Source organism: Rousettus aegyptiacus, unplaced genomic scaffold (genome assembly GCF_014176215.1).
Source record: "Rousettus aegyptiacus isolate mRouAeg1 unplaced genomic scaffold, mRouAeg1.p scaffold_m13_p_14, whole genome shotgun sequence".
Lineage (NCBI taxonomy): Eukaryota > Metazoa > Chordata > Mammalia > Chiroptera > Pteropodidae > Rousettus > Rousettus aegyptiacus.
In genome coordinates, this window is record NW_023416289.1 from 21,924,624 (window position 1) to 21,939,286 (window position 14,663).

The window sequence follows — 14,663 nt, forward strand, 5'->3', positions numbered from 1 at the left end:
GGTGGAAAGCATTTTAGCTACCATTGTAAACTAGTGTATTGAGAACTTGCTACTTGCCCAGAGCTCTGCAAGTAGATGGCTGTCTTCATGTTTACACGGTGCTGTCCCCATATGTATGCTGTGTCTATATTTCCCCTTTTACAAGGACAGCAGTCATATTGTATTGGGGCCCACCCTAAAGACCTCACTATAACTTGATTACCTCTGCAAAGACCCTCTCTCCAAGGAAGGTCACGTTCTGAGGTCCTGGGGCTTAGGACTTCAACATAGAAATTTTGAAGCAGGGGACACGAATCAACCCAGAATAGTCAACATTCTTCTCAAGGCTCAAAGGCTGACAGAAAGAGGCAGGGGCAGGAGTCTAACCCAAGTCTGTCTGACTCCAAAGAGGGACACTTACAGGGCGGTGCTAGGAAGAGGAGATGTGGCAAAGGGGAGCCAACGTCCACTTTGCTAAGGAGGAAGCTGTAAGGGACTTCACAGGGCCAGGATCTAGAGTCCAGGCTGTGCCCTCCCAGTTCACTAGCTGTATGACCTCTGCTTTTCTGAGCCTCAGTTTTCTAATCTTCACAGTAAGGGACCATAGCATCATCTGCCCATGGTGTCAAGGGTTAAATGGGACTGTGATGCAAAAGTAGTGTGTCTGTGTGAAGCGCCAGACAGTGTGTGTCGTAGAGAGAATCTTGCTTTTGAACAAGCATCCGAGGCCCCGGAAGAGTTTATTAAAACACAGGTTGCAGGGCCCAATAGATTCCCTGATTCAGCAGAGGCGAGACAAAGCCTGACAATGTGCATTTCTAACGAGTTCCCAGGGGAGGCTGCTGCCGCCTGTGCAGGTACCACCGTTTGAGTAGCAAGAAACTAGAGCTCTCATTTGCAATATGTTTTCCAATTTTCTTAAGAGAAACTCCAAAGAGAAGTTAGATTTCCTACAGAAGTCTCATCTACTCCATCTCAATTATTTGCTGCTTTTAAGGATGACAGAAATCCTTTGATTTTACTTTCTGGCGGTTGAAGAGGCTTAGGGGACATTGCCTTTTCTCCTTTTAGACCGAGCTGATCTGGTCAAAAGCACCAATATATTAGTCTGCTCAGGTTACTATAACAAACTACCATAGACTGGGCAGCGTAAACAACAGGAGTTTATTTCTCAGTTGTGGAGACTGGCAGCTTAAAATCAAGGTCTCTGCCGGTTTGCTTTCTCCCAAGGCATCTCTCTTTGCCTGGCAGGTTCTTGCTGTGTCCTCCCATGGTCTTTCCTCTGTGTGCACATATTCCTGTGTCTCTCCTCTTAGAAGGACACAAATCCCATTGGATTAGGGCCCCACCTTTATGGCCTCATTTAACATTAACCGACTCCTTAAAGGTCCTACCTTAGAAACCGTCATGTCAGGGGTTAGGGCTCAACGTATGAATTTATAGAGGACACGATTCAGTGCATAACAATCAGTAGGACCTCTGATCCACTTTTCCTCCAAGAAATACCTTAAATTTCACGCTTATTTCCTTTTCCGTATCTATCTCAAAACAATGAAGAAAATCTAGTGTACCTTGTCCTAATAGAGCCTCTAAACCATTATGTGCTTGAGGGGCAGGCTGTAGGCTTGAACCAAATGAAAAATATAGTTGAGCATGCTTCCTCAAGCCGTCTAATCTAGGAAGGAGAATCTCCATTAGACTCTCCTGTGGCTCTTCCCCTATTGCATAGGCTCCCACTGCTGGAAGCCGAGACCCCTCCAGGCGCACAGTTTGAACTAAACTCTGTGCAAGCTGGAGTCCTCTGTCAGGGCCTGAATGCCTTCCCCAACTCTGAGCACTCTCTGTCCTCTTTGAATTGAAGTTAAGCCTAATCCCTAATGGAGCATATTACCTATGTGGGGCTCCTATGGGGCCCTCTTGGCCCAGAGGCAGCAGCTGCATGAGGAGAGCCAAACACAAATTTACAGCTGGCTGAGTCTCCAGGAGTCAGGCAAAATTAGCCCCAGCTGGAACGCTGTCTGCACATCTGACATTCATGCCAAGCAGGTGCCTGATCATGGCCGATGGTTAGATCACACGTTTCCTGAGAGGTAAAGATTTTAAAATTGGTATGTTTCACCAATCCCTCATCGTGGTGTTCCAAAACAAAATGTTATCAGCCTAAAAACTAAACTCTTCTTCCCCTTGCCTTCTTCTGAGCGAGTCTGATTTCGTTTAGGCAAGATCTTCTCAGGTAGCTTAAAAAAGTGATGGAGAATTTCTTTTGCAAATTGTCGGTCCCTTAGGCACTGTAAGCACAGAGTGTGTTAGATCAAAGCCTCAGACTAGTCATGACTGCTTGTGCTTTGTTCTGTGGACCCTGGCTTGTGGCAGGAGGGGAAAGTCAGCGCTGCTGGTGCCTTCCACCCAGGACTGGCTGTGGACTGTTTGACTCTTGCAAGAGAACTCACCAGAAGCAGAAATCAATGGCTTCCTTGATGATGATGTTGTTTTTGCAGTTTTTTAGAGAACTGTAGTTGCTCACTAAATATTTCTTCAGTTGGATTGGAAAAAGATGGTTTAGATTCCATTAATGCATTCTATAGGGATGATAACTAACAATAAATTAAATACTGAGCTTATTTTTTAAATGTCTATGATACAGATGTTTAATACCTTACATAGGAAAAATATAAGGTAGGATTGTAATTGGTGAGATTTTTGTTAATTATGAATGGATAAATGTGACATTTTGTTTGGAAAAGTCAATTTCTAATTATGCAAAAATCTCATAATTTTACAATCAGTGTTATGTGTCTTTATCATGACACAAATGGGTATTACTCTAATGATTATGAAACTAAATCTTATTAAAAGTGATGTAAATAGTTCTCTAGATGAAATCGAGTTGTAGGAGCTTCCCTGTAATCCATGATTCTTCCTTCCCTCCCTCCTTCCATCGCCCCTTTCTCTCTCCCTTCCTTCCTTCTTCCACTCATTAACCCAAATGTCATAGGTGCATTACTATTTCTGTTTACATATGAAGAAACTGAGGTATAGAGGGTTTAGATGACTTACCTAAGCTAATAAAAAGCCTGGTTTTGAACCCAGGTTTCCAAGTTACAAGCCCAAACTTTTCTTTTAATTAAAAATTTTATTATTGTGTAAAATTTTATTTAGTTTTATAAAAAATACATTTTCAGGTTGAATTGAGATGGTGTCAGCGTTTGTTTTAAAAAAGCAGAGCGACAACAGGAATACACATCGCCAAGCCACAGTTAGACTTTATAAAACTTAAAGCGATTATATTAAAGATATTACATAAAAGAGTGACTGGGTTATATAGATTATCAGGGATACTTTTTTCTTAATGACTGCAAGGTAAGGCTTATTCTTCAATGAGGTATTTTCTCATTTAACTCAATTTGCTTTAAAGACCTCTACGTGTTGTCTCCTTATTGTACATTTTGCGCAAATCTTCCATTTTAGTTGTTATTGCTTCCTACCCAATCTCAGGAAAGGTCCAGATACCAATTTCGTTACTGAATAAGGAGTTGTCGGAGTCACTGATTTTAGGACAGGGTATGGCGGAGCCGGAGAGCACAGTGTTAATGGAACTCTCTGCCTCGCGTCTAGCTTCGAAGACCGAATTTCAGTCCTACTTCTGAGAAGCTGCATCTTAATAGGTTGTAAGTGACGGTGAATGAAAGTCAGTTTGGACAATTTTAAAGTGAACCTCAGAAAACTGCCGAATTTTCCCAGCTTGGTGTTTTGAGTACCTTCACATGACTTTGGGAGCATAAAGAATTTAATCTTTTTCAAGAGGCAAAGGAATATATGAGTGTCGAGGTTGTTGAAAAAATTAAAGGAGGCTTGAATTAGAAAGGCATTTATGTTGCCAGCAGTGAGGATGCAGGATGGAGCAGGCTTTTCATTCCTAGAAGTGCTGGATGGAATGAAGGGTTTTTTTTTCTTTTATTTTGAAGCATTCCTTCCTAACGATTTCTTAATTGAAAGAAGTGGAAAAACATTGAGACAGGCTGATTGTGGCTTCTAGTGACAATTAAGAAAGTAAGAGAAAGGGATCTTTTGGGGGGGCAAGTATGGGAGCAGGACCTTCGTGGCTGCCCCTGTTTGCTCTAAATCATAAAGAGGCCCATCTTGAGCAGATGACAGAGTAGCGGAGGCCGCAGTCCTGAAAGGAAATCCTGGCCCAGCTGTGAAAACAATGAACCACTCAGTAACATAATACAAGCATGCTTGCAGATTCAGAGTTGGGTTCTCTTCTCCTCTTGAAGTGGCTGTAAATTAATCCATCAAAGTGAAAAAAGGTCTAACTTCAGGGTAAATCTTTCCACTTCTAAAAACCAGAAATGCTTTGGTTCTCTTAGTAGATATTGCTGTGAGTGCGGAATTATGAGGTGGCACCACGCGTGTGTGTGTGTGTGTGTGTGTGTGTGTGTGCATGTGTGTGCGTGCAGATGCGAGTGTGTGTGTGTGCGGGAGAGAGAGAGAGAGAGAGAGAGAGAGAGAGAGAGAGAGAGATTGAGAGAGAGAGATTGAGATTTGTTAGTTATAACGCTTGCTCTCTATCAACCTGAGTCAAATAGCGTGTACTGGGTTTGAAATTGTAGAGCCATTATAGTCTTTCCTTTATTAATGCCAGTGAGTGAAAGAAGCTGCGTCTTGTTGAGAGACTTTAAAAGACACAGTGGTCTCCGTGTCCAACAAGCTGGATTTTTAACGTTTTTGACCGAGAAGCCTTTATTTTTGTTTCTTCTATTTCATCCTGTTTTAATTTTTCTTCTGAAGGCTCCGTGCCAAGTTTATAAAAATGCCATATATACTTTGTTTAAAAAAATCCAATGTGGCATGACTTTCTTCTTATTGGGGTGTGGGTGGGTCTTTATCTTCGACTTTAATAAAGGAAGTCTTCTAAAGTTTGGCCCTAAAGTCTTTTAAAAACTCAAGAAAAATTTAAGCAAAATCTGGAATGGCTATGGTGTTAAGATTGTCCCACGTAAAATGTCTTATTGGTTGAAATTATAGAGGCAAGGTTAAATGAAGATGGTACTTTTAAGTTATTGACCTTGGAGAATGTGGAGAGAAACTTAATTTTTGTGGATTACTTATTCCATCTCCTAAGGCTTACACAGAGAAACATTTGTAAAAACAAAGAATGGTGTTAATTCTGAGCCCCGCGATGAAATATTAAATGAGAGAGAAGACAGTTTGAGTATGTGTCGCAGTTTGGGGATGGATTCCATAAACTAAGTACATTTATGTAATAAAGTAGCCGAAGAGCCTTAAATTCTTTGCATCGACATGATGGGCAGAAAGAGGTGTTGGTCTGCTGTTGACATCTAAGTCCATGCATTTGGGCCATTTCTGTCTTTTTCAGAAGAACAACTGCTTAGTAAGTTTAGTTTAAATTATACAAATGGCAAAAAATGTAAACACACCTCATAAGAATCACAAAGAACATATGTCAAATTCTATGAGTCACATTCAACAGAGACAGTTAGCAGGCTGTTGGGCTGGTGAGCGGTGTTCCAAGTTGGTTTTCCTGCCCTGACGGGACTCCCAGTCTGTGCTCTTAACCCTGCATGGGGAGCGTGCTGCTTTGTGGACTGGACGGTGTCCACCTGCTTCGAACTCAGGCCATACCACTCGGGGATCCTCTTCCTTTTTTGCCCTCTGATCCTGTGAGTCCCTTAACCTCTGGTATTGTTTGTTTTCTCATATAGGATATAATGACAATGACATTTCATAACGCTTTTGCAAGGTGTGCCTTAGATTAGATAATGTATTTCGTAAAGCACCTGGCATAGTGCCCAGCACATAATAACCCCTCCACGCCCTCCAACTTAAAATCTTTCAAAGGTCTTCCCTGAAAATCAGGATGCTCAGAAAATGTATTGTTTGAAATAGGTTTAGGAATGGGTTTCTCTCTTTCAGTTCCCGCTTGTCTGTATTAACATTTATAAAGGCCTGTAAATTATCCGCTAGATATCATTCTTGTTTTATTTTTAGTTTCCTTCTATAACAGGCATACGTGCATGTGGTAAAAACTGAAATAGCATAGATGTTCTCAAATGCACAGTAAGTCTTTCTTGCTCCTGACCAACGGCTCTCTCGCCGAAGTAATAAGTATTAATGCAAATTAAGCACATGCCTTCCCTACTTTCATATGTCAACGGCGAGATCATAGGTGTATGCTAGTCTGTGCTTTGATATTTTTTCTTAATTAATGTAACTTGGAGATGTCTTCTTGTGTCTCCATCTCGTTTCACCGTGTTCTTTTTAACTGCAGCACAGTGGTCTATGCGTGTCATGTGATTTATTTTACCTCATCAGTGGGCATTCGGGTTGATTCCGGGTTTTTGGCTGTTACAAACAATGCTTGTTGAATATTCTTCTCATGTTTTTGCTCACGTGGGCAAATATATTTGTAGGATGAATTTCTGGATGTGGAATAGCTGGGTCAAGGGCATGCCCCCAATGTACAATTTGATAGAGAGAGCCCAGCTGCCCCCCACCCCACACAGACGTTGAGCCATTTGAATTCCACTCCCCTCCCCGCTCCCGTTAATGTATGCGGTTGCCTGGTTCCCTGCTCCCTTACCTACACAGACACTGCTCAACCGAGTTGCCCTTACAGACCCTCTCTTCTTTGGGCCTGCCTAGGACCATGTTAATTGTAATCTCTGGGCATTTTTCTCACCGTGATTCTTAACACCATGGAATCTGCATTGTCATTGGCAGGTCGAATGCGAACGTATTCAGCCAGCTCAGTGGCAGCACCAGTAGGCGGCCTGGGGTCAGGCGTGCCTCTTGAGAGATCCCAGGCAGTCACTCGGAATTTATTATATAGGTTCACAAAACATTATGGCCTCGGTATTAAACTGCCCAAAGCATGTAAACACAGCCAGGTGATATTTCAAAAAGATAATCTACATGAACCAACCATTTCCTGCTTCCATATTCTCATCTCTTGAATTGGTATCATTTTTCGGTAAAATTTATATTTGTGGTACTTGTTGCCAGCTATATATAACACATATTTAAAAGCAAGGCTGGTTATGACTTATTTTCCTTTGAGAAACCTGTGTAGTTTTATAATTTCTTAAGAGACGGCAGCTGTGGTTAATGTTTAGTGAAAACAGTTCCTAGCTCTTTGGAACTCAGAATTATGTAATTAAAATGGTGTGAAAGGTAAATGTGATATTTAGGTAATTAAAGTAACAACAGAAAGAGCAATATGGATTATCTGATTACTGTACTTGTGGCATTGACAATTGGGGTGAATGTATGTCTTAGAACTTCATCTGAAGTGCCCTAGGAAAGTTAGATTTTAGTATCATGGTCAATGTCATGTGACCGTTTCATTTACATTAATCTGATCAGTTTGGAAAGTATAGTCTTTGTACGTGGAGTAGAATGTAGGAGAAACTTGCATCCTTTAAGCTTGTGGTTTATTAACACAAAAATTGTCCCCAACTTTGAATTGTCCCCAAATCTAACTTAAGATGAAAGACATTAAGCTTATCTTTTTGCTATATATACATGACAGTGGATCTCCAGGGAGGGAGATGACTTGTGCTAGAATATTCTGCAACTTGTTGGTTGGTTCCTAAAGATTACTTTAGCGGTCCATCCTGGTGAGAGTGGGGGGAATTGCCATCTCTGTGGCCTTTTAATTGTGTACAGTTACAAGTAACATTTGTCTCCAGTGTTTCGCAATTATAAATTAATAATAACAGCCCATTAGAAATTATGGGTGTTGTAAGCCCCAACTCCTCTGGGCATCTTAATAAAAATGATAATGAAAACCATAATTTACAGTAAATGGGGACACTGCCCAAGTAAATCCACAATATGGAGAAAATTAAAAAACTCAACCAGGAGGAACCTTCATAACATTGGGGAAAGAGATGGCCATGTTTTCAGTTCCTGTTTCAGTGAGAGTGTTGTCGGTGAGTATAGGGACGGGATTCCCAGCCTGACGTTCTTTGTGCCCGGGAAACCTGTGATTCTGCCCTGTTCGTCCAACTTAGCAGCACCCCTCGCTGGATGTGGCCACCATTCCATCCTCCCCACCGCCCACTCCTCCCTTTGTACTCCCTGTCTGGGTAAACCTATTCCCGGCCTCCCCCATGGCCTAGCTGGCATCCTTGGAGACCCTGGATACACCGTCAAACTTAGACTCAGGCACTCATGAGGCTTGGCGGGTTTTTGCTTCCCAAACGGTTCTCCTTAGCCGTTTGGCGTAAAGGGGTACCTCATCCCCTGCGGGCTGGTCACAAGGTTTCAGTGTCTTCAGCCAGTCCGTCTTCTGCATGGCCACCAGAGATATCTGAAGTGGATAAAATAATAATAACCCGTAGTTCTGCCCCCTGCCCAAATTCTTTCACATGCTCCCTGCCACCTGCAAAAGATTCTCACGGTTTTAGCTTGGTGAACAGGGTTTCACCTCCCATCGCCTTCCCTATTCCTCATTCACTTAGGGCCTTCACCAGTTCTTGGTCTTGTTTTGCCATGCGCCCTGCCTTTTTGGCTTCTCTGGTTCATTTTCACGTCCTTTGGTCCCAGAGTAATTCTCTGTCCAGAGATCCTGCTACCATGCAGTTGGGAAATGGTGGGTAAAGGAGCTTGCATCGAAAATTCAAATTTCTGCAGATCCCTGAGTCCTTACCCTTGTGTTTGTGTGTGCAGGGCTGAGTGCCACTGCAAGGTCTTCCAAGGTGTAGCGAGCATCCTGATCTTCCCGTGCTTGACAGCAATAGAGTTGACTCGGCTTAAATAAAATCTCAAGCAGGCTCATGTGAAATGTTCTTCGAGATTTGGCAGTTCAGATATGAACATTCTGATTGAGGCAGTTTTGTGGCAAGGCCTGAGCCATGTTCTCTAGCAGGAGTCTTCTTCAGATAATGTGCATCTGAGTATCATATGTGTACCTGCGATGGCCTGGCAGGTACACCGGCAGCTTGGGTGGTGACCATGGCCAGCAGGAGGGCACAAACTCCACGTCTAGCCTGCAGCAGCAAGGGCGATTGGGGACCCAGTGTGATCTGATTGTAAGCTTTTTCAGAGAAATTGGACTTCTGCTTTTGGATATGTAAGCTCCCTGATTCTTTTTTAATGCTGGCAACTGATTCACATTAGGAAGGAAGGAAAAGAGGAAGGGAGGGAGGGAGGGAAACAATGTGTGGGCCAAACAAAATAGGTCTGCAGGCTTGATTTATCCTGTAATCTCCAGTTTTTTTAACCTCTATTCTGGAGAATGAAAACTAGTGTAAGATAAGCACGTTTTTAAATTTTTGGGAGGTAAGTCTTTTTAAAAAAATTTTTTTTTTATGGTACTTTAACCGAATGCAAAATTTACTACCCAAGACAGGGAGACAGTAAATCTTCGAGGGGACTTAGTTTTCCCGATCAGATCAGATGTACCAAGGGCTAGAAAACGGATTCTGCCCATTGTTTTAAAATATCTTCTTTTATTTTCTTTCTATTATAGTTTTAAATATTCTTCTGAACATACTCTCGCCACCTCCGTGCAGTTAAGCTGGTTCAATTTAAACATTGTCACGGAGCTAACTTTTTATAAGATGAATCAGGTTATTAAATTTAGTAAACCATTGCCTTCATTATTTTGCACAAACTTTGGCACTGTGCAGAAGTGGCTCAGCATTACTACATTTAGTTAATTAAACCGGTTCTAGCTGTGGCATTACGGGAGTGAGGGATGCTATTCTTCAGGGCTTTTCCAAGACTTTAAACAGTAGGTAGCATTATTAAACTTTTTTTTTCTAATTTTTTTTTTTTTTTTGTAAAACTCCACACTCTAGAGATATGGTTTACTATAAAAATGTTATTGTCCTTCCTGTTGAACTATCAGCCTTTGAAATATCCATGCTTTGTTTTTGCTCCAAAAGCGATCATAAAGGATAAGGAAATAGAGTTGTCCGTTGCAGCTTTGAGAAGTGGACTCACAATGGGTAATGCATCGCTTAGGTAAAGGAAGATGTAAGAGCCACACTGTAATTTTACATGACACAGGGACAGATGGCTTAACTATAACCACAGTCAGGAATTATCTAATGGAAAGTGAGCACAAACTTCTGTCCACAGCCTGTTGCTGCCATCATGTTAGATGCATTCTTTTTAGTAATAAAAACTCCTTTGCCGTAGATTATTTTGTCAAGTGAGTTATTATGACTTAACAGGTTTGTTTGGGAAAATAAATTTTGATAGAGAAAGGGCACCCTCCCCCAACCCCCCCCCCCCCAGATTTCTAGGTAGTGTCATTCAAAACTGTAGTGAGCAGTATCTTTGCAAGATTGTAATAGTTATTCATTAGAAAGGAAGTTAGAGGGTCATCGATATTGTTTGAAACAATTTGGATTGTTTTAAAATACTCCAGCTTGTTAACAGTCCGTAAGAACCATTTGTTCCTTTGGCAGATACTTATTGAATCTTTACCGAATGTTAGTCCCATGGGACATGGAGATGAAGAAAGCACAGACTCTGAGGCACGTACAGCTAACCTGGCAAAGGGGACAAGTAAAGTCCTGCCCGGCACGCATTGTACTGATGCTGTCTCAGTCCCTTAGAAACATGGTTGCTGACGAATGACGAAGCATTACGCCCACCATGTCCCCCATCCCCTTGCATCATTTTCTTCTTCTACTCTGATGTAATGTGATGAAAAATATGCCTGATGATTGCTGTGGCCTGGGAATTTTGTAGGGACACAGAGTCTATCATTTTCAGCGAGGTCTGGGTGTGTGAAGTCCTGGGATTGCAAGTGAGGTCGTTTTTGGCCACTTGATGTAACCTCTGTTTGGCCGTCAGTGTTTCATTAGCCTGATTGATGTAGCACATCGGTCAGCAAGATTTCATCTCATATCTGTTGCCATCTAGTTTGGGAACAGCTGGGCTGCAAAACCTGTTTTTTAACTTCTCTCTCTTTTACCAAATGGTGTAGGTACTTTTGCTCACTGGTGATAAAGGGTGAAGTTGACATTATGGATCAAAATGAGTAAATTTCAATTATTATCTTGAAGATATGACTTCAACCACCTTGTACTACATATACTTAAGAGGAAACAAATAGATTTAGGTGTTAAATATTTCAGATTTAAACTTCTTTGTGCATTATTTTAACATCAGATTCAAGTATAGGAGATTATCCCTAGATAATGGTAAATGAATATTTTGGGATACAGAAGTTAGCATAATCTGAAAAATAACTCCGGTTATTCCAGCAATGAAGTTCAAGAGTATTTCAGAGCCAGTATTTAGACAAATGGAATGGTGCATCTTGTAGCTATTGTCTTTAAAATTCTGGTTGGAAAGTGGGTACAAACTTCTGTCCACAGCCTGTTGCTGCCATCACGTTAGATGCATTCTTTTTAGTAATAAATGTTAAAGCCAGTCAGCTCTTTGGTTGCTGTTAGGAGCAGATCTAGGAGAGAGTTTTAACTTTTCAGTCATAATGACTGTGCCGTATATGGTAGGTCATACAAAGCATAGAGGAGGCACAGGACTTTATAGGATTCCGAAAGAACTAGGAAAAAACATTTGTTTTCTGTATACTATGGTTATGTTAGGCTCTTAGTGTTTGTTTACTACTTATTCTCCTTTTTAAGAAAAGATAACTGAGTTTCTGATGGGTTAAAGGCATAGCCTTATGTCTCACAGCTTATAAATAGTTAGAGCTGCTATGAACATAAGTATTCCTGGTGGATGGGAACTTACCATTATGAAATATTCAACTTTTTCTCTTATACTACTTCATATGATTCATGTTTACATGATATATTCTTTCCTATTCTTTTAACTTTTTTATTTTTATGTTTAAGGATACAAAACTTAACACACAGACTTTTGTAAGGAGCATAGTGTGTGTGTTTTATCCAGGCTGATGATCTTTGTCTTTGATTGCTTATTTTTTTTTTGGACCCAGTGGGTTGTATCCTGGAGCAGGAACCGTGGGACCTGGACTCTGCTTTCAAATGTGTCTCTTATTGGCTGAGTGGCCTAGAGCAATTTCTTCTGCTTAATCTTTTCTCTCTCTTTTTCTCTCTCTGTGTCTTTATGTATGTGTGTGTGTGTGTGTGTGTGTGTGTGTGTGTGTGTGCGCGCGCGCGTATGAATATATATGATAAGGAGCTTTACCAAAGAAATATATTAATAATATTAAGCAAAATTAATTGCATACTATGTATAAGATCCTACTCCAATTAACCTCTTTTATTCATCATAGCCTCTTGTGACATGTGTTATCATTAACTCTATTTTATTATCATGTTTTCATTTCCATCCCTCCTACCCTCTTTCCTTTGGCAACCATCTTCTTGCTCTCTATGAGTCTGTTTCCGTTTTGCTTTATTCATTTATTTTGTTTTGACTTCAGTGTTTAGTTCATTTATATTTAATGTAATTACAGATACCTTTGGGGTTAAATATACCCCCGTATTATTGGCTTTCTACTTATCTTTCTGTTTGTTATTCTACTTCTCCTTTCTATTAAGTTGTTAAATATGTGCTAGTTTACTATTCTCTTAGAGGTAATTGTAGAGATTACAATCTGCATCTTTGACTTCTTAAGGTCCAGTATAAATTAATACTTTACCACTTCATGAACAATGCAAGGGTCTTAGAACACTTTAATCTCATTTACTCAGCTCTTAGGTTATGTATTATCATCATCAACATAGTAATTCTCACTATATATCCTAAAATTCACAAACTATTACTATTATCATTTAGATTTTTTCATCTATTTACCGTTTATATTACTCTTTGCTACTTTCTACATCTCCGTATTTCTACCTCGGGTCATTTTCCTTCTGCCCAAAGAACATCTTTTAGAATTTCCTTTGGTGATATAGACTCTTGGCTTTTATTAGTTTAAAATTTTTTTTCACCTTTATTTTTGAAGGCTATTTTCACTAGGTGTAAAAGCACCAAATGCTGGCTCACCTGTACAGGCCTTTCGACCTTTCCAGATTTTGGCCCCCTGATTTCTCAGTCATAGCATCTCCACGGTGCCTCGGAAGAGCCATGTGTGCCCACACATGCAGGTGTGTTGTTCTGTCCGGCTTTTCTAATCATTCTCGGTGAGAAGGTGGGTCTAAGACACCTAGATCGCCAGCACTCGAAGCAGAGTGCTGGATGCGGAAGTGCCGGGAGCGTTTAGCACAGTGCAGAGCACGGCGTCAAGAGCTTAACAGATGTTGTTTGTTTTACTTTCCAGGTGTGTTTTCTCTTAATAGACTGTAAACTCTTTGAGGGAAGTGACCCTGTATTAAGTCTTTTTATGTTTTTATTTATATTGAGCACAGGATCTGGTTCTTATTAAGAGCAATGGTTAAATGGCCAACAATGCCGTGAGCTTTCCTGTGGCTGAGCCTTCACCTTTGAAATCACTGTGCTCCTGGGGCAGGTTTACTCAGTCTCAATACTTTGACATTTTGGGCCAGGTGACTTTTTGCTGGGGGGACTGCCCTATGCATTATAGGATATTTTGTAGCATCCCTGGCCTTTGCCTACTAGATGCCAAAGGCATGCCACTGCCAATGTAGCCACTGAAAATGTCTCTAGACATCTGCAACTGTCTCCTCCTAGGGTACAAAGTTTCCTATGGTTGAGAACCACTAGGGATTATATGTGTGGTACTAAATAAAGGCCATTCTGCATGACTCAGTGTTTCGTATTTGTGTTTCCTAATGTTGACTTTCTTTTAAACCATAGGGTTTGAAACCGCTAAGTCTTTTGCCCTCCATGGTGCTCACGTGATCCTGGCCTGTAGGAATATGACAAGAGCCAATGAAGCCGTGTCACGCATTTTAGGAGAATGGGTAAGCAAGCACTTGACTGTTTTATTTACTTTTTTAAATTGTCAAATACACAAGCTGGGATAAACACATGGAGGTTTAGTACAGAGTATAAAGTTTATTGCTCTTGGAATAATATTTTCTTTATTTTTAAAGCTGTATTTACTTTGTTTACTTTATGAATGAGAAGGACAAGCAAGCCCGTTATTATCTACACATTTGTTTATAGTTCATTGCCATGTCATTTGCTTTATTAGTCAGAGGTTTGAGAATGTTTACTCATTTAGCTCAATAAGAAAAATAAAATGTGGTTAACACCCCCGAATGCAACTGAGAAGTTGTTATGCTTATGGTTTTTGGTTCAGAAAGGAGCAGGCTTTAACCCTATCTCTGGTTTTTCCTTTTTTGCTTTTCTCTCTCTGTGTAGATGTTCATGTTGATATATCTATTTACAAAACATTTACTGAGGGATGCAGTGCTTTTAGGGCTAAGGATATATAGCTTCAGACAAAACAAAATCCCTTCCCTCATAGGCTTACCTTCCAGGTAGGAGAAACATACCATAAAGGAATGACTGCATTTAGCATTTAATATAATGTCAGGTGGTTATAAATACAGTGAAGGATAATACAGCAGAGTAAGGGGTGAGGCGTGACAGTGTGGACTTTTTCAGACTGGGTGGTCAACAGAGACCCCTCTAAAATTGTGACATTTGATCTGAGGCCTGAACGAAGTATAGAAGTAAGCCATGCCAACGTCACGGGAAATAGTTTCTAAGCAATGGGAAGAGCGTGTGCAAAGGCACAGAGGTAGGAACGTGCCTGGAAGAATCAAGGCTCAGCAGGGGGCTAGTGTAGCTGGAGC

At 40.8% G+C, this 14,663-nt stretch overlaps 1 protein-coding gene across 3 annotated transcripts in view; it reads left to right on the forward strand.

Annotated features, from left to right (window-relative positions):
* Positions 1–14,663, forward strand: part of WWOX (WW domain containing oxidoreductase) — an 887,845-nt gene that overhangs the window by 33,620 nt on the left and 839,562 nt on the right. For all 3 annotated transcript variants that reach the window (XM_036232114.1, XM_016136929.2, XM_036232115.1), the window contains exon 5: positions 13,717–13,823. In XM_036232114.1, the coding sequence (XP_036088007.1) occupies positions 13,717–13,823 (107 nt within the window). The remainder of the gene's footprint in view (positions 1–13,716; positions 13,824–14,663) is intronic.